Source organism: Ixodes scapularis, unplaced genomic scaffold, assembly GCF_016920785.2.
Source record: "Ixodes scapularis isolate PalLabHiFi unplaced genomic scaffold, ASM1692078v2 PGA_scaffold2__306_contigs__length_199485367, whole genome shotgun sequence".
Taxonomy (NCBI): Eukaryota; Metazoa; Arthropoda; class Arachnida; order Ixodida; family Ixodidae; genus Ixodes; species Ixodes scapularis.
This window is the reverse complement of record NW_024609857.1, coordinates 152,498,528-152,518,028: the sequence shown is the minus strand read 5'-3', so window position 1 is coordinate 152,518,028 and position 19,501 is coordinate 152,498,528. Positions and strand designations below refer to the sequence as shown.

The following is a 19,501-nucleotide window of genomic DNA, read 5'->3' as shown; positions in this document are numbered from 1 at the left end:
TTATGTTAATTATGATGTCTGTACAATGTAGCTTTCTTTCTGTGCTAATAAAGCGGGCATTTTTCGAGGAGCTCCGTGTAAGAGCGGTGTGTTATGTGGTGAATATGCACCGGGTGCAAACTAGCTAAGGAAAAACCTTTTTTTCAGCAAAACAAATCTTTCCCCTGTGGACTATAGCTGGGAAAACATGGTACTACACATATATGATACTCCTAATTTACCCTGCTCCAATCAACAAAGCCGACCTCCATTAAAGCAACTTTCAGTTATGACTTACAGCATACCTCAGGTTCCAAAACGCCAAATAAAAACAAAATAAAAGAAATCATGTTTTTTTTTGTTTTTTTTTTCTTTAAGTGAAACATTTGCACATGCACCTTTCGACGTCTAGCACCACCACGCAATGTCGAAAATGCAAGTCAGTGTCTGTAAAGCTGAAAACTTTTGAAGTAAAGAAATACATGTTGCTAACTTTTTGCATGCCACCAAAAAAACAAAGCTTTCTTTTTTTTATTTATTTTTGGAAAGGGGGGAGGGGAGTTTGGGATTTCCATGGCGGGGAGAAAGGGGACTTTGTCCATTTTTGTTTTCTAGTCTTCTACATCGTTCTTTCAAAAATGGGGCTTTGTCCCATTTTTGCTTGTAGTAGTTTATGTACAATTCACGGGCACGGACATGGCCGTTCCAGACCCCCCCCCCAGCTGGCTGGAACTATTCGGTAGTCTTTCCATATTTGTCTTCTTTTACTAACAAAAAAAGTCAGAGGACACCTAAGCACTTCTTATGAGTTGTGAATGCGAAAGCATGAATTTCGTTAGTCCGCTCTTTAGTTTGTCTGCGGCGTAGTGGCATGGACGGCCAAGTTTCGGCACTGCCGAGCTGCCGACAGTGGCCGCGCCGCACCGAGCTCGGCCATATAACCTTTGCAGAGTTTGCCTGTGCGGGAGCTGGGGCCAGGCTCGCACCACCGCACCTCGCTGGGCCCCTGCGCGCGCTGCACCGCCATGGAGAGGGCTTCTCTGGTGACATTTTTTAAAACTACACCGCAAGAAACCCAATGAAAGCCTCGTTCCTTGATGACGCACGCCAGCCAATGGGAGCCTATCCATCAGAAATCGGCTTCACTTTGCTCCTTTTGGAGAGGTGAATTTAGCTGCTGTTTTGAGTGGCTTTTTGCATGGCTTCAAATCGTGGCTTCGCTTTACTCATTAGGACAGGGAAGTTTAGCCACCATTTGGCGCGGCTTTTGGCGCGGCTTCAAAGCTGGGAGCCTTCAGATCGCGGCTTCACTTCGCTTCATTGGGAGAGGGGAGTTTAGCTGCCGTTTGGTGCAGCTTCAAAGCTGATGACGTCGGCTTGCTCCATGGGACAGAGGAAGTTTTAGAATAGCACACGCTAAAGCTTTGCATACGCAAAAAATAGTGTCGTCGCCACTGCGTATGCGACAAACGCTAACCACATTTTGCACTTTGTGTGCGCTATTTTAGCGTCCGCTATTTCTCGGAAATTGCATGCGTACGCAAAGTCTTTGCACTCCTCCAAGGAGGATTCGTGATCAGAGGTTGGCTAAAGCCCAGACGAGCACAGTTAAAAAATGGCAGCTCCCAGGGCCAAGACAGAGACCGCTATGGCAGCATCGTGACGTCGGCAGCATCTTCGCGACTGCTGTTATGAAGTCGCTGACGCGCCGACGCTCGCGAGCTCCTAAGTCCAAAGCCTCCGAGAACCATCGTTCGCGCAGAGCCCTAGAGATAAACATCCGCTCCCCTGCTTCGCGCGTAACCTAAGCGCCCCGTACCAGAGGCGTCTTTCTTTTATTTCGTTTTATCCATAATAAACGAGACCTCAGTCTTCAGCCTGACTCCAGTATGAAAGGTTGTCTTTGTGTTCTCTTTGCCAAAGAATGTAAAACGAAACATGGTGAATAAAGTGGGATCGCTCCGCGAGTCCACTAATAATTAGGAAAGCGCAGGAATGACCACAAACGAAGGAACAATAGACAAACCCTCAACTTCTGCCGACATTGGTGCTATGCAACAATCAGTAACGGCAACTTTTAGCATCTCGCCACCCGACGCCTACAGTTTTACAACACCTAACGAATGGCCGGCGTGGAAGAAGAGATTGAAGCGCTTCCACAGTGCTTCAGGACTGGCATCTCAGCCATCATCACACCAAGTCGACGCTCTCAACCACATCATGGGAACACAAGCTGAAGACGTCTTACAGACCTTCAAGCTGTCCGACACCGAGGCTCAAGACTTCGATAAGGTAATGGAGAACTTTGAACGTTACTTCATTTTCCGTAAAAACGTGGTGTACGAGAGAGCCATGTTCAACACAAAATTGCAACTGGAGACGGAAACCGTCGAGGAGTATGTCACTGGTCTCCATGGACTAGCTACTACGTGCAACTACGGACCATTGAAGGAAGAATTGATCCGCGACAGGCTGATTGCTGGTCTTCGGGACCGCAGGACTTCGGAAAAACTTCAACTGGATCCTGATCTGGACCTGCAGAAGGCTATCGCTGCTGCGTGACAATCCAAAGTGATTAAGAAGCAACGAGTGGAACTTCGACTGACAAAAGAAAAGGATGCCAACGTTGATTGTATAGCAGCCAGAAATGGAACAGCACCAGAATCTGCTCAGCGAGGAGCTGAACGTTCAAATGTTCGAACACCTACTAAGAAGACCGCAGCACCCAAACCAAAAGGCAAACCTTGCCGTTGGTGTGGTCGAGAAGCTCACCCAAGGAGCACGTGTTCGGCGAAGAACGCAGGCTGCAATAGGTGTAAGAAAAAGCGACATTTTGCAACAGTCTACATTCTTCGCCGGAGATATGCTCCTTAGGTGAGCTCTCAAACACACCAACGGCAAGGTTTGCCTTTTGGTTTGGGTGCCGCAGTCTTCTTAGTAGGAGTTCGAACATTTGGACGTTCAGCTCCTCGCTAAGCAGATCCTGATGCCGTTCCATTTTTAATACGGGACAAAGAAAACTCAGTGAGGTGGCAACGATCAGCGACAACCTGATGCTTGCGACACGCAAACATTTCTCGGCGGAGGTCAGTACTCGAAACCTCTCTTGCCGAAGCGACGCAAGCTAACACGACCGGTCGACTGCTCGCGTTGCATTCTCACGTTTAACCAAATCTAAAATCTTACTCTGGACCAAAAAACTTGCTTTTTCTCAAACTGCAGCATTTTGTGTGTGAAATAAAAATTAACTGTACCTTGATGGCATTGCAATTGCAAGATGCTTGGGATTTTGTGTTGCGGCAGAGAAATGCTATTGTAAAACTCTCTTCCGTAGCGTGTGCTAATGCGATCACTAAATTTAGCGCTAGCGTGCGCTAAAATTGCATACGTTGTTTTAAAACTCCTTAGTGCTTTCACAATAAAAACAAACTAATGAATTCGGGTTTGGGGGGGGGGGGGGGGGGGGGCAATAGACGGCAGATATCTGGTAAGGTTTAACCAAAGGAAATACTTGCACTGAAGGGAATGTTTGCATTGAGGGAGTCTTCTACTTCCTGCAAGGTGGCCTCGAGCATGTCCTCATACTTGTTGAGCGACTCATGGAAGCTGGCTTCAGAGATGGCAGCACCATTCACCATGTCCATGCAGGGTCCACGGCCAACAGTGACTTCTCCCAGGGAGAAAGAAAGCAAGGTTACCTCCATGCTGAGAGGTCACAGCAAAACTGACACCTCATGCAAACCTGAACACAGGTAAATCAATCCAAGCCTCGAATAAAATCTGACAGCTTTCTTGCATATATCATTGCTATGAGATTAGTTAGTTGTAGCAAAGCATTTCAGCGATAGTATGGGGCATGCAATCACTGAAACATTTTCGTTTCTTTGTGTCCCGGTGCCGGCGACGTCTCCCGTTCTCCCTACACGTCTCGCCAAGCTGCGTGATGGCTTCATTAGAGAAGCATTACTCGGCTGCGTTTAAAAGAAAGGCAATCTCATCGACAACAGTATAGCGAGACGAAAGTTTACGGTGACCAAAGGCTGCATTCATGAATGTAGAAGTTCGAAAAAAAGCCTTTTTCGAGTGCAAGGGCGCAAGGAATTTCCATTTCCGGTTTCGAACAAAGGAACGTTCAGCAAGACCGATCAGAACCTGTCTCGGTTTGCGAACGAACATCGTGCTCCACACCTCGCCGCAAACACTGAGTGACTGCAGGCAAATTCTATGGACTTCTGTGCTTTTGAATTGCATTACCTTAGAGTTTCGAGAGAATGCCCGCCTTGAGAAATTGCCCATCCCATTTTTCTGGCTAAATATCCTTAACATAAAAATTCCGAAACACCCACCCCTCGATTCCCGTTGGACGTCACACTAGGTCCGACGGGAATCGCATCAACTGCGCAACATGCTGTACCGGCACGTGTGACAAGCGAGTTCATAGCGGGTTCCCACGTTTTTGTCTGCGATCTGCGCGTGCGATATCGGCTCCTGTAACACGCGAGTTGTTCCCGCGTGTATGTTGCTCCGTGAAATGCTAATCTGCTGCATCCGCGGTCTGCGGTATCCGTTCTCGTGACATAAGGTTTGTAGCGGATTCCTGCGTTTTTGTCTGCAGTATGCGCACATGCTCTCGATACCATGAGAGTTGGTTCCGCGTGTAGTATATTGCATCGTGAAGTATGATTCTGCTGCGCTTGCGATCTGCGGTATTTGTTCCCGTAACATACGAGTTCGTAGCAGATTCCCATGTTTTTGTCCGTGATCTGCGCGCACAATATCGGTTCCCGTGACAGGCAAGTTTGTAGCAGGTTCCCTCGTGTTTATTGCAACACGAAACTTGAATCTGCTGCATCCGTGATCTGCGGTATTCGTTTCCGTGAGATGCGAGTTCTCGGCGGGCCTCAGCGGCTCCTTCGCATCGTGAAAGGCGAATCTGCTGCGTCTGCAACAAGCAGTATCCTTCCCCGTGACACAGGAGTTCGTAGCGAATTCCCACGTGTTTATCGCATCGTGAAACACGAATTTGCAGTGTCCAAGATTTGCGGTATCAGTTCCCGCATCACGTGGTTTGTAGCCAGTGCCAGGGTGTTCATAATAAATTTTTGATAAAGTTTTGCTGTGGCATCCCAAAAGATAGCCCACCCCATGTTTTTCACCATTTATCTCTTCATTTTGAATGGGCGTTCCTTCGAAACTTTACAGTATGTGCAGATTAAACTTTTTACCTTTTGTTTTGCAGGTCTCAGATTTCATTTTGCGTTATATGTGGGTCCGTATAATATGCGGGTTTTTACAGTACAATACATCTTGTGTTACTATTGCCCTTTTCACAATACTGAGGGAGAGGGGCAAATTTATAACCTTCACATCATCATTGACTATTGCGTTATTCTATGCTGGAAAGACCAAGGTGTAGACAGAATCATGACGTCTTTGAACATAGATATAGAAGCCACATTGTTAGTTACTAGCAGAGATCTGATATACCCTATAAAGCACACTTCCTTTGCATTTACATGACTGAGAATATCATGATGAGATTCATGTGTTGGCCTGTCCAACTAAGACAATGCTTGCTTTACCTTCCCACTTCTGTGCAACTTTTTGTTACCATCAACTGCACAGTACCGTAAAATACCGGGGTAGCGCCAACTCCACTTTCAATGAAAAATTAGTTAATCTAAACATGGGCGCTTGTCCGGTCAAATTGGACGCTAAAGGTATAATTGGCATAATTCCCAAATTTGGAAAATGTTAATACCGTATTTACCGTAAAGTTCCGAAAGAACGCCCACTTAGAATGAAGAGATAAATGGTGAAAAACATAAGGTGGGCTATCTTTGGGGACCCCACAGCAAAACTCTATCAAAAGCCGGCTACAAACTACGCGGACACCGCAAATTCGCGTTTCACGATGCGATAAACACGCGGGAACCCGCTACATACTTGCCTGTCACAGGAACCGATATTGCGCGCGCAGATCCCGGACAAAAAGGCAGGAATCCGCTACAAAACTCGTATGTTACGGGAACAAATACCGCAGATCGCGAACGCAGCAAAATCGTATTTCACGATGCGATATAGTACAGGCGGGACCAACTCGCGTGGAATCGCCAACGCAGATCGCGGACAAAAACGCGGGGATCAGCTATAAACTCGCTTGTCTGACATGCCGGTACAGCGAATTGCGCGGTTGATGCGATTCCCGTAGGACATTGCGTGACGTCCGACAGAAATCGGGGATGGGCGATGTTTCGGAATTTTTATGTTACCGATATTTAGCCAGAAAAACGGGATGGGCGACCTCTCGGGGGTGGGCGTTCTCTCGGAACTTTACGGTACTCACATAATGTACACCTTTTTCCCCGAAAAATTACACATATTTGAGGGGTGCGTTCATTACGCGCGGTAAAATTTTTGCATCTACACACTTCATGCAAATGTCATAATAGGTGCCAATATGACACGGCAAGGTACTGTGGCACGTCTCCACTGATAAAGGTGCACCCACAGCTGATCGGGGGCGTGCCACAATAATCATGCTTTATAAATTGCATGCCTTTTGCCAAAGGAAAAGCGCCCTACGAAGCTCACTCAGCACGGAGAGCTATGCAGCCGTTCTTAGGTCTAACCACTTTCACGATTTCACTGCGTGAAAGCAGACTACAGACGAAAGTGTGTTTGTTGACATCAATGCATGTGATAGGTGAAGAACATCCGGAGCTGGGTAATTCCTCGACCCAAGCTTCGTCAAGTGTACGCGCCACTCAGTTTCACGGTTGATCACTTCTGCAACTACGCACTTGCAGCCATTACAAGAGCGGTTTGGCTTGGCTTGACTTGGCCTGACCGCTTGGCGGCAAAAGAAAATTGGGCTGGTGGGCTTGGTAGCTAGCTAAGTTGGACGCAATTCGAGACTCGCGGAGCAAACAATTGGAGGTGCGTTCATTACGTGAGGGAAAATAAAGTTGAAATATTTGTACTCCTTGTGAGGGGTGCATTCACTATGCGAGTGCATTCATTATTTTATTATGCGAGTAAATACGGTAGTGGGTGCTTGAACGAAGTGGGCGCTTCCACGATATGGTAGGTTTGATTCCCTCAAACACAAAACTAGCTGTTTAGTTGCTCGTGGATGCACTAGACACGGCACAGCAAGGCGCTGATAAGTGAAGGACAGTATGAAATGCTGTGAATGGTTATTTTATGTATGGAATTAAAGATAAGCCGAAATGATAGAATGTTAGAATAGAATAATTTTGAGCACCCGATTTGATGTTTCATTCAAGTTCTGAAGGTTGACTGCAATTCTTTAGTCAGATAAGAAACAAAGCTTTTTTTTTTAATATTATGACTATCAATTATATGTTTTAAAAGTAGGAATTTATTATAAAAAAGAGCAACATATAAACAGTAAATACGCCTTTTTAAAAGCAATCCCAGCAAACGGATTAGCGTTTTCTGCAAGCTTCCATCCACTGCTCTAGCTAATTTAGTTTAAACTTACTCTAGTGACCGCACCATCGAACAGTTGGGACCTTCATAGAGGTAATAACTAAAGAAGAAGGATGACACAAAAATAAATCTACAGAGCAGTTCATACACACCCGCTTGTAATATTTAACTATCCTTGCAAAATTTCTAATTTGAGAAAGATATTGTCAGATGTCAGAATATTGCAATCTATCATATATACTAACCGTAGGTTTATTCAGATATTGTGTGCAATGTCCCACTTTGGAGAATTGCTTTTAATTTAGCCCGTGGATGTGCTATGGAGAAGCAAGAAACAAATGTAAAATCGCGATGCCTGCTTTATGGTTGTCGCTTCGCTGTGATATACCAGTGCACGGTGAGAAGCACCCTCAACAAGGCTAACCAACCCACCAGAACACACCACAAATAAGAGAAATACATATTGTGCAACTTTCCAGTACCGTCACTGTATGATCCAAAGAACAAATTGAATCATTGAAAGTTCTGAAATTTGCACAAGCCTACCACAACGATCTGGTATTATAGCTATTATATTACAGCTATTATATCTTCAGCGTAAATAAAGTGAAATAAAGTTTTGGTGCAATGTTGGTGCAAATGCTTCACATCCTGGCAAAATGTAGCAGGATGAAGCAGGCTAACTAGCTTCGTGCAATTTGGCACAGCAATCACATCCCTGTACTTGCAAAAAGGAAACGAGACTTGATAATTTATTTGCAGAATAAGTGCTCCTACCTCTCCTCGTGTACTTGACATCCTTCAAGAGATTCTTGATACCTTGTACAAAGTACTTGATGTTGTAGAGTTTCAGAGCCAAGGATGCCTGTGCCAGCAGAAGCATGAACATGGCACCTCCTCAAACATTTTATACCCCTAAATAACATATTTAGTTTGACTGACTGTTCAAGAAGTACAAACAAAAACTGTGACACATTCTTCATACCTCAATCAGAGCAGTCCTGATGTAGGGTGCATTCTTGACAAGTTTGCTGAAAAGTACCAGGAGCATAAAAAGATGGTTCAAGACATGAGAGTTTCTTGGAAACTTAAAAAGTATTGGCATTTAAACGCGTTAAAGCAGTTAGGCAAGTAAAGTAGCGAGGTGCTGTTAGGCAAGTGCTCCACCAAGTGAGGTGAAGTAAGATGCAAGAGCAAGTATAAGGCATGGTTAGGCAAGTAAGTAAGCACTGAAACAACAAGATCTTTCAGTGGTATTCGAGATCACATTGCATCACACTTAGAAGCCGCTCTATAGTAAATCCAGTGAAACTCACCCTTTGTCGGAGGATGCGTAGGCAATGCACATGGGCCGTACAAATCCTCTTGCCTTGGGGTCGAGCATGACTGAGTAGTTGACAAAAATATGAAGGTTGTCTCGTATGCTTGGCATCAGCATTTGGCTGTCGAGCTTCGGGAATGTCGAAGAGCTAGAAGATTCCCATGGCCACCAAACATGCCTGATTAGTCAGGAATAAAATGCAACTTGGAAGACTGGGAGTTGAGTTAATAATGCAAAAGATGACCAGCTACACAAGTGGGCCCAGTTGTAAGAACTAGAAAGTCTCGCAAACAACAATTACTACAGTTAGAGAGCTTTCAGCTGCTACGACGTATACTTGTAGTGACAGAAAAGAGCCGTCAAAAATACACTAAAAACGGAAGTTTTCGCTTCGTCAAGACAAGAGGAGACACTGCCATGTTCTGGCTAGAAGTCGTCACCCCGAACAGTTTGACAACCCTTGGGTGATACCAGCTGAACAAAGGAACGGGGATGACAGGAGAAAAGAATGGCAAACCGACCGCTGGACTACCAACTGTTTTATTACATCTTCCTCTTTTTCTGTTAATTGTGTTCAGCTGGTTTCACCCAAGATGTATCAGAACCAATTAGCTCAGCTTATTTCCTTAGTAGGTCTGACAACCTCTCCACAATAGCAAAGCGTTCACCATGTCTCCCAACGATGCGAGTTTCAAAACGTTTTGGGTGCATGCCAGGCAGTCTTTAATGTGGAGTACAATCTGGTGATACAATGCTTCTAACGATGATGCACCCTCAAGATATTCACACAGACGATCAGTGATGTGACATCCCATTTGCTCTATATACTCAGCACCTCTTGTCAATGAAATGGAATAGGGTCTTTCTTTGGCACACTCGATAAAGTGAGTACCATAATTTTTTGCACAGTGTGGTGGGAGACCATTGGCAGTAATACATTTGCACATCTAGTTTGAATCCGTAGTCAAAGACTACTTTAGTTCGATACCTCGATGCAAGAGACTCGATATGGTGTGCTGCATTATGCATGTAAGAAATACCGTATTTACTCGAGTAATAGCCGCACTATTTATGAACAAGGCCCTTGCTTCTACTTTCCTGCAAAGCAAATATACAGCAAATCATCGTGTTCCGCATAAATAACTTAGCGAATAACCAGATCGAGAACACGATTCTCCATACAAATGCAATCTTCATAGATAGTATCTTCGCGCAAAGACGTTATCTCTGCACTGTAAACCGCTGGAGTCATGCTGTCAATCACGGTGACTGGCGATCCGAGTGCTCCGTGGAAAAGCAAACCCTCAGGTTTTCTTCATAAAGAGTGCGGCTACTGTCAAGACCGGTTATAACGAAGTCGGTTATAACGAAATAGTGTCTACAGCGAAACGATCACGATTTTCCATTATTTTGTGCCGGTTATAACGAAATAGCGGATGTAGCGAAGTGATTTCCGATTCCCTTTGACTTCGTTACAACTGGTCTCCGACAGTATTACTCGAGTAAATACGATACACACTGTTCTGCATGCTGTCGCAGGTTAAGAAAAGCAGGGCAAGCACCTCCTGCAAAGCCCTCCACTCTTCCCACTTTAGCGAGAAAACGCTGAAGAGGTGACGAGTGGACTCAGCTCCTCTCTCACCTCGTTTCCAGCGTCTGCTCGCTAAGGTGGAGAGTAGAGTGCTTTTTGGGGCGGAGCTTGTCCTCTACTACGGGCAGCCACAAGCTGCAGACGTTTCCAGGGAGAGGAATCCTTAGAGTGTCAAACTACCACTTATTGCAATAAATTGGTGAAGTGAGAAAGGCTTTTAGAACAATTATGCAAGTTTCATCTGCTTAGAAAAATAAAGGACATTGGCACCAAACACCATAAAACTTTAAATGATAAAGTGCATACAACTAGAAAAGGAAATCCATCCTCTATTTTGTTTTATATTAGTGTCCCCAAAAGAGGAGAGCCCTTCCTTCACAATGACAAATAAAAAAGAAAGAGGAGTGGGGTATTTTTTCCTATCCTGAAAATTACTTTATATGTCATGCTTGAATTTAGAAACTCCAGACTTGTACATCCTAGGTGTATTTCACATGCCTATAAAATCCTAAAACGTCAGAATAAATTAATATTAGATGGAAATTGACTTGCATCCACAATACATTTTGTCTGGGTCCAGCCAAATATCCCAAATATTTTTATCGACTTTTATGTGCATTTCTATGTTGGCCATTAAAATGTCAATGTCCATGGATAAACTGTCTGTTGGTATACACGAGCTAGTGACTATTTCGACGTCCACCGTCAAAATATGTTTAAAATTATTTCAACGTCTCTGACGTCACTTCCATAAAGTGACAAACTAGCGCCTTCATCAGGTTCATTATTTTGACGTCCCCCACCCCCCCGCAAAACATCCATCGCAATGGTAGTTGTTTCATGCTTTTGTGTTTCATCGTTTCATTCTGTTTAGTTTCTGATGGTGGTGTCGGTGTTGTGTTGACATGTTGACGGAGTCATCTGTTGGTGCCAAATAAGTTTTGGTCCTAGCTGGCAGTGGAAATCTCTTAGGGCCCGTTCACACTCTTGCGACCGACTTCGACCGAGAGAGACCAGACCGGTTTTTAAGCCTTTTGTGACTTCTTAGGACAGAATGCGATGCTGCGGTGCTGGTCCTAAGAAGTCGCAAGAGGCTTAAAAACCGGTCTGGTCTCTCTCGGTCGAAGTCGGCCGCAAGAGTGTGAACAAGCCTTTATTCAGCGTGTGTGAGACTGGCTCGACAGCTGATAATTTCAAATGTGACATGCCCGGCAGCATTGTTCTGAGCTCTTGCACATCATTTCAGAAAGCGTCCTCCCTAAATTTTTTTTAATCTACAACAAAGGTGAGCTGTAATACCTCTGTCTTGCCTGCACATAACAAATGTAAGTGTGTGCACTACATAACACAGAAATTTGGAATGCTTTTCATGCTTCCCTATCGTGCAAGCACGTCTTCATATGGTTGCTATCTCGGTATCTGGCTCCCGCCTTGTTTTTTAACCGGGTTTCGTGAGTTTGGTGTTTAGTCTAGAGTTTTGTTTTCTTTCATGTATAACGAGCGGGTTAACTATGAAACAATCGAAATGTTAAATAAAAAGCTGGGAATGCAAACATTGCCTCCGTGATGTTTCTTGACCAGTGCGAACAACAAACGTTCTGGCACGGTTGTACGAGATACACGCATTTTCCAATCAACTGCAAATTTCATGACACAAGATTTAGCTCCTTTGTCTATATCAGGGGTTCTCAAACTGGGTTCCGGAGAACACAGGGGTTCCACGAGCTGGTCTCATGGGTTCCGCGAACACCCAAACTGCAACCCCCCCTCCCCCTCTCACCCTCTCCCCCCCCCTCCCCTCCCCTGCCGCAGGCTGCGCGGCAGGACCATGCAAAGCGCCTTCATTTCACTTTGTACTGACATCGCGATTGATAAGGTGGGGATATATGAGAAACCACACAAGCAAAATTGCCTACAATTGTGCATCTATTGCTTCTCGGTCGGCAAATATAGATAGGGGGGGGGGGGGTTCCACGGCAGTCTTTGAGGCTTCCTGGGGTTCCGTAAGACCAAAAAGTTTGAGAACCCCACGTCTATATGAAGACGTGAAATAAATCCTGAAAAGCAACAGTGTTGCATTCTGTAATGTTGGGCACAACCAAGCAAGCGTTATGTGTGGCCTGATAGCTCAGGTACTTTGCAAAGTTTTTTGCATTCCATATCACTTAAAAGGTCACAATAACTGCAGTCGACTGCACATTTGTTTTCAGAAAGTGTGTCTTGAACCGCAATGCCGCCTGCAAGCAAGATGGTATATTTTTGACCACCACTTTCAATCACTTTCCAGTCCGAACCGTCCAGCCTCCGAAGCTCCAAAGTTCTAAGTTTGAGATGTCAAAATAAGAGGAAACAAACATTTCGACTGGGGACATCAAAATGATTTTGAAAATATTTTTGTGTCTTTAGGAAGTGGCGTTAGAAACATCAAAATAATATTGCAGATTATTTTTCAAATTATTTTGAAAGTGGGCATCGAAATAGTCGCTATCGCTAGCCTTACGCAACCCTAGGCACTTGTTTGGGACAAGGCTTATCTGCCACTAAATGTTATCGGCCAGAACTCACGTTAAACCAAGTTCACATGTAAACAAGCCTAGAACTGGTTTAGACATGCTGTTTCTCGAAGATAACTTGCATCTGAAGGCAATGGCAAAAAAATATAAAGGTGTTTGTGCCTTATTACAGCGGGTACACAGCACTTTCAATAACTATAGAGACACTTTTTATCTAGCATAACGCCAGATGGTATATCTATCATTATGTAGTGTGGCAATTTGGCTTCGTAACTCTCTTCAAACCATAACGAAACACTCACGCTCCTACTTGCTGGTAGTCAACCGAGAGGATGCTAATTACGAGGGAGTTGATGTCAATGTGCTCCATTCTCTCCCCCACATCATGAGGTATGGTGACCTGGAAAACAATGACAAAATAATGCATTACAGATATGCTTAAAAGCAACAACAATATTGGCAGTAAAACCACCTTCATCACAATTCTTCAGTCTGCATTACAGAACAAGCCAACAAAAGGATAATTGCGCTTGTCCCTGGCATTGTGATGTACAGAGACGGTAGCAACATTTGCCCTTTCACAGCAGGTTCTGTAGCAGGCTAAATATTGGTTTAGAACAGCCACTGATGCTTTTGGAGCAGATGCCAACATCTGTTAGCACATCGCTTGAAAATGAAAAAGTGATTGCATCATTAAATGAGTTCATATTTGATGGTTGATGGTGCCTCTTTGATAGGATACTGAAGCATATTACTTATTACCTTTTTTTAATAAAAATCAACAGGGTACAAAAGGAACATAGAATTTTTTTTTTTTTTAAGAGATACGGCTCTGGTCAGAGCAGGTTCCATTAACAATGGGCACTAAAATATTGATGAAAAATAACTCATAGTGCAACATTTCAGATGGGATAAGGTCTCTCTCCCCTTCCACTTTCACACCCGGTAGTTTATCTAGTCAGTAAACATAACTTCTGTACAACCCGTCCCTGTGTAAGTGTTCTTTTGTTCAAGCTGTTTTCCTACCTTCTGTGAGCATTTACCATCCAGCTCGACTCACCCCAATACGTCTGTAGAAAGCCAGCAAAAAGCACCATACCCTCTACCAGCTCTATCAATAAAAATGTGTGCCCCAAGTTTTATGAACCTACCACCCACAAATATCAAAACAACCATCCGCAAATATGATAAAAACATACACTCGCGCTTTTGCAGCTTTTGAATCAGAGTTAAGTCAAAGAATGCTGCTCTTTCGATCGACAGCTGCACGGAAACAACCTTGACTACCGTGTTTATTCAAATATAAACCCCATGTTTGTTTTTTTTCTCTTTCTCGGTGCAGCTTTTTTAAAATTATAGATCAACCTACAATCAAGACTAAAGAAGGCAGGCCTGCAATTGTAATGATCTTAATTTCCGAGCCTATCACGCTAATCCAGGTGCTCGCCCATGTCAGCTGCCGCTCCTAGCACTCCGGTGCAAAGCGGGGAAGCCCGACACGCGTGCGCTGGTGAGAGGAGGCACGGAGGCATGCAGCAGACACGACAATCAAGCGATCTCATCAGGAGTACAAGACCCTGGTTCTGTCTTATCACAGTAGTCGCCATCCTATTACTAAGCAATGCTTTCTCGTGACTTTTAACTCTTGACATTACCGACATCGTCTGAAAATTTAGACGACGTCAGCCTGCCAGTACGGTCAACGAATCTCTTTGCTTTGCTTCACCTTGATCGTAAGTGCAGCCGACGCTACGAACCAATGGGAAAAACCAAGCAGCGTCAAAACGCGACATCATGGCTTTCGTGCATCTTCCTGTATGTGTTCTTTCATCGACTAAGTCAAATGAAGCGAATGTCCCGTGACTTGCGTTTTTAGTGCGTGTCCGTTGTTGCATGTTTTCGAGCCTTCGACTGTGCTCCGGTCTAAATTAAACAAACTAGTATACGGTGTGTAGAGATGCTGTGAAATACTTATTTGTACCATCTTCTTTTCCGCCTGCTTCTGTCAATATTAGAACCAACCAATATTAAAACAAAACTTATTTTGCTTTGCTCAAGCTTATTTCGGAGCAGGCCTGGCACAAATCTTAGCAAAAGTGGCACTTTGGTGCTAGATGTAGCAGAATTTCATTGATGGTGCGATTTGGTGCAAATGGTGCACTCCTATCACTGGATTTATCATATTTTCCAGCGTAAAGTCACTTTTTTTTTTTCTTCTTTTGTGTTTTTGTACATTGATGCGTTTGTGTTTTTTACTTTAGGTATGGACCTTAATTGTGCAAATTCGCCGGGGGGGGGGGGGGGGTATATTTCTTTTTGAGTTTGTTGACGAGAATGCTGAAACTTGTGCACATATCGCAATCACAATACACATTTGCAGGCTTATCGTTTCAATTTCGCCGCGCCAACCGTACAAAGATATAAATGCGACTTACACAAAGCACAGAGTTACTATACTGTAAGCAAGGGGTTCAACTAACGCCTATGTTGCTGTCGCAAATTGAAGCAGATAGCAACCAGTCGAAAATTGACTTCCGGTGGTAATGCATTTCTATGGGAAAAAGTGAGTGTATTTTCTCCCTGCGCTTGGTTATAAGAGCAAATATTCCGAATAATTCATTCATACTAGCTAGGTAGCTTAGAACATTTCTCAGTCAGGCAGATGAAATAATTGGTTAGTGAAGGCTTTTTTCTTTCAAATTAATTGCATTAAAAACGGTGTGAAAACAGCCTCATATATGTATTTATGTGCAAAGTCGGACACTGTTAGCACAAACACGACGTCGGCGCTTTTCAGCATGGGGGATATACCGTATGTGCCAAACAAATGAAGGACACCTGGAAAACCAAGAGAGACGGCAAGAACTACGCAGTAACACTGGATCAATAACTCCCTGTGCATGTACAATCAAAATAAATTGAAGACCACGTTGTACAGTCAGATTTTAAATAAGTAAGCGCAGCATTATTCTTTCTGCTCTGTGAAGAGATGCTTGCTCTACGTTCAAAACATTACCCGCACACTCAAAATCTTTGAGAACAAGTGCCCGATAAAAGCTGCCCGGCATAGAAAAAAATAAAAAGAGACACCTTTCGTAGCCCAAATACTTTATTCTTTATGTTTTGAATATTTTTAACCGCTCATAAAGATGCAAAACGGGGTCATTTTCATATGGTTACAGGACCGGCATATTAGCAATATATAAGCATCTCCGGAATGATGGCAAACCTTGAACACACTCTTTATTCCTTTTGATTGTTATTTTGCCTAGAATAGTCGCTCGTTTTTACACATCTGCTGTGGAACACAGGTTTGGGCCTGAAATATAGCGAAGTTAAACATTGTTCACTTATGAAGAAAAATGTGCTAATTAAAGCAATTAAATTTTCACAATGTTAATAAAGGTACATACTATCCGGTATGATACCAATAACAAAAGTGTTCCATGTTATTTTCCAGCGAAGAAAAAAATTGCAAATGCGGTTTTCCATAGGAGTGCACAGGAGCACCGCAAAAGTAGACCGGTTGCTGTCTGCCTCAATATGCATTATGGAAGTCGCGTAGATTCTAGCGCCACTTGAACCTCTAGCATACATTATAATAACTCTATAATATAAAGGTGCGATTTATAGACCAGAAAATACATCATCCATTAATAGCCTGGTGCCTGGTCCTTTGAGAAGCACTGAATTTTCTGGTCCATCGACAGATAAAAAGCAGCTTTTTGGCAGCCCGAGCAATCTTTTTGAGTACTACTTGGCTGTGATGTTCAGGCGTAAAAAGGTTGCCAAAAAAGTGTAGTTGACATCTCTGAAAACGGTGAATAATACGGCACCAATTGCTTCTCTGTGCGATGCATCATATTCACAGGAAAATTCTGACGTCTTTTAGTGAAGCATCCGGTAGATGTCAGCACATAATCCGCACAAACTGCTGTTTCTTTCTATATGGTAATTTATAATTTATACTTACAGCAACACAATCATTAAGACATGTAAGAAGGAACATCAGTTGAAGACACAGCACTTAATTGCTAAATGTGCAGCAACAATCAACCTACAGCTTGTGTTTAGGTGTTATCTAGTCAATCATTCCTGTGTCTCGCTCATGGCACACTTTGAGAGCAAGCTAGCAAGGGCTCGTATCAAAACGCCGAACTTGTAGTTCCTTAGGGCAATTAATATGAATGTGAACGTCGACGAAAATACTCTAAGGAATGCGTCTCAATAGAGTGACAATCAAGAGAATTTAAGAGTGACTTGGAGGGAAACTAGTCACGCAATCAAACCGCACAGGATCTTAAACTGCTCTATGGTGGTGTTGAAGTTGCACTACTTCTCACCAGCGGCATCGGGCCATGAACTTCGTTGCACTCAGCAATGAGAATGAAGTCGTTATCCTCGTCGACGAAGGGATTTTCCTCCTGGGAGAACAGCATGCCGCTCCAGTCGTGCTGAATCGCTTCTTTGCTGACGGGATCGTCGTCCAGGTCCAAGAACACGTCCGCATGCTGGAGGACTTCATCGTCTCGGTTGACGTAAGCCCGGACTTCCGAGTAGTGTCCGAGCATGCTGCCTGAGGTGTAACGCGAAGACATCACCACTCTGAAAGCTGTCTCCTAGCTACGATCAACAGAAACTCATTTTTTCAGGTCGAACGGCTTTCCGGGCAAAGGGAGGCTCGTTGCACTGCCGATCCATGGACTACCCCAAAACACGCACACCCCCCTTGTTGATATACAATGGCCGTTACACTTTGAAGGTAAGAAGAAAACGAAGATCGCTAACTTCGAACGCATGCATGCTACCTTGCGCACGCAGCGCTACTCCTAAATAACAAACTTTGGAGTTGAAGAAAGCGCTTACAATCTTTGAGATGTCTCGTAGTCTTGTCGCAGTGACTTAAGATCGGTCGGAGATTGTTGTCAAAGGCGAGAGGTTTCCCACAGACCAACTCCGCGCAGTCCGACTTTTATAATAACAATATTACTAAAAATGCATTTTGGTGTAATAAGTTGCATCTTGTTCTAGCGCCATTTATGAAAATCCAGCAGATTTATTCGATTAAATTGTGTCCAAAACAAACCTCCAAGATCACCATTCGAAACGCGCAAGACGCTACTAAAACCTACCGGCGCTACCGGGACCGCTGATTTTCAGGGTGGCCGGACGTACATTTTAAAACCTGTCTTATTTGGCGAAATTGCACGTAAATCCAAAGAATTTCTTGCTTTTTATAGCTGCTTGTTTTATTCAGCCTATATACGCTTTGTCATTCCTGCTCAAGCGTAGAGGACCTAATAATATTTGCTGTTGCCTTTTAACGTTCCTGTGTGACGTCCTGTGGCCCTGTGACGTTGTGGCTCGCGCACAGCAACGCAGGAATGGCCATGGTGAGGTATCTTCGGATACCTTTATAACCTGTCTGTTGAAGGTCAGCGTTTCCATAGGTTCCCACGCTGATAAGGATGACCACCGTGCCAGCATCTGTGGTGAGGGATGGAAGGGCTGTGCTCTATAAGATCAAGGGATTCCACAGGAACCGAAGGATTGCTAACCATTCATGTCGATTTTGCAGAGATGCTTCTGGCCTTTTGGATCTTGATTTTGCTGGTACCAACTGCGAACTCCAAAACAGACATCGACCAGATACCTCTAGGAATAAAGGTAGGCAGAATAAAACAAAACAAAAATCGAAAGTATATTTAAATATTTACCTCAAAGTCAAGCCCGGGCTACGTTTTGCACTCGGTCGTGCATTCAACACAAAATGACAAGAGGACTCGTTGTTCTTCACGAGTTTCCAATGTCGTACGGATGCTGGTGCTTCTATGTGAGGTGATTAGGCTCCCGGTCATAGGCGTAGACTACGGGGGGGGGGGGGGGGGGGGGGGGGGGCGAGGTTGGGGGGGGGGGGGGGGGGGGGGCAAGCAGGGTGGTTAGTTCTGCCTATTATAAGCGGATTTGAGCTTCTTTTTTCACCAAGTCGCTGTTAGATTTTTCCAGTCGCTTGTCGCGTTTTTTGGGCTTATTCTCGTTTTTCCAGCAAATATTGTAATTTTATTGCTCGTCATGCTCATTGACAGCGCGTTTGTCGTAAAAACGCGAAAAACAGCATGACCGTTTGGCGCCGCGGTTAGGTGGCACAAGCTACCGTCCGTCACAAAGTACAAAACAATTACTATCCATTCACAAATGTTTTGGCACCTTGCCCATCTTGCCAGTCAGCAGTCACGGTCGTCGCACTGATCTCTATGACATGTACAATTGCTGGATCGCGCTTCCCCGCTTGTTCGCTGCAGCCAAGGGAGTAAAGGTGGGTGAGGAGGAGTGGCAAATCCCGTGCGCCGACACCCGGGGTCCCGAGTGAACGATCGCAAAAGAGAGCGACAGAACACGAGAGAAAGAAAGCAACGTTGCCATGGTAAACGCGAAGAGTGAAAACTCTCAGCAATATAAACAGTGATAATTTAACGTTGTAAACTAAATTCTGAGCCATTCCCACGCTTATAAAAAGCAATAAAGTCATTACGCTGCATTAACTTCCCTTCTGCCGAAATCTCGGAAATCTGGTGGTTGCGCAGTTTCGTATTCCTCAACCGCGCCCACCCACGCCGCACCGGCGAAGCCAGGGGGTAAAGG

The 19,501-nt window shown here is 44.3% G+C and overlaps 1 protein-coding gene across 8 annotated transcripts in view; it reads right to left on the bottom strand.

Moving 5' to 3' along the window:
* Nucleotides 1-17,981, bottom strand: part of LOC8024854 — a 70,963-nt gene extending 52,982 nt beyond the window's left edge. For 5 of the 8 annotated variants that reach the window (XM_029970724.3, XM_040211504.2, XM_029970725.3 and 2 more), the window contains exons 1-7: nt 17,726-17,981; nt 17,203-17,435; nt 13,162-13,259; nt 8,751-8,903; nt 8,420-8,465; nt 8,212-8,299; nt 3,495-3,649 (exon numbers count right to left, since the gene is read on the bottom strand). In XM_029970724.3, the coding sequence (XP_029826584.2) occupies nt 3,495-3,649; nt 8,212-8,299; nt 8,420-8,465; nt 8,751-8,903; nt 13,162-13,259; nt 17,203-17,430 (768 nt within the window). In that variant the 5' untranslated portion in view covers nt 17,431-17,435; nt 17,726-17,981. The remainder of the gene's footprint in view (nt 1-3,494; nt 3,650-8,211; nt 8,300-8,419; nt 8,466-8,750; nt 8,904-13,161; nt 13,260-17,202; nt 17,436-17,725) is intronic. The other 3 variants (XM_040211503.3, XM_040211505.3, XM_029970726.4) reach the window with 1 other exon arrangement.
* Nucleotides 17,982-19,501: the final 1,520 nt, after the last annotated feature.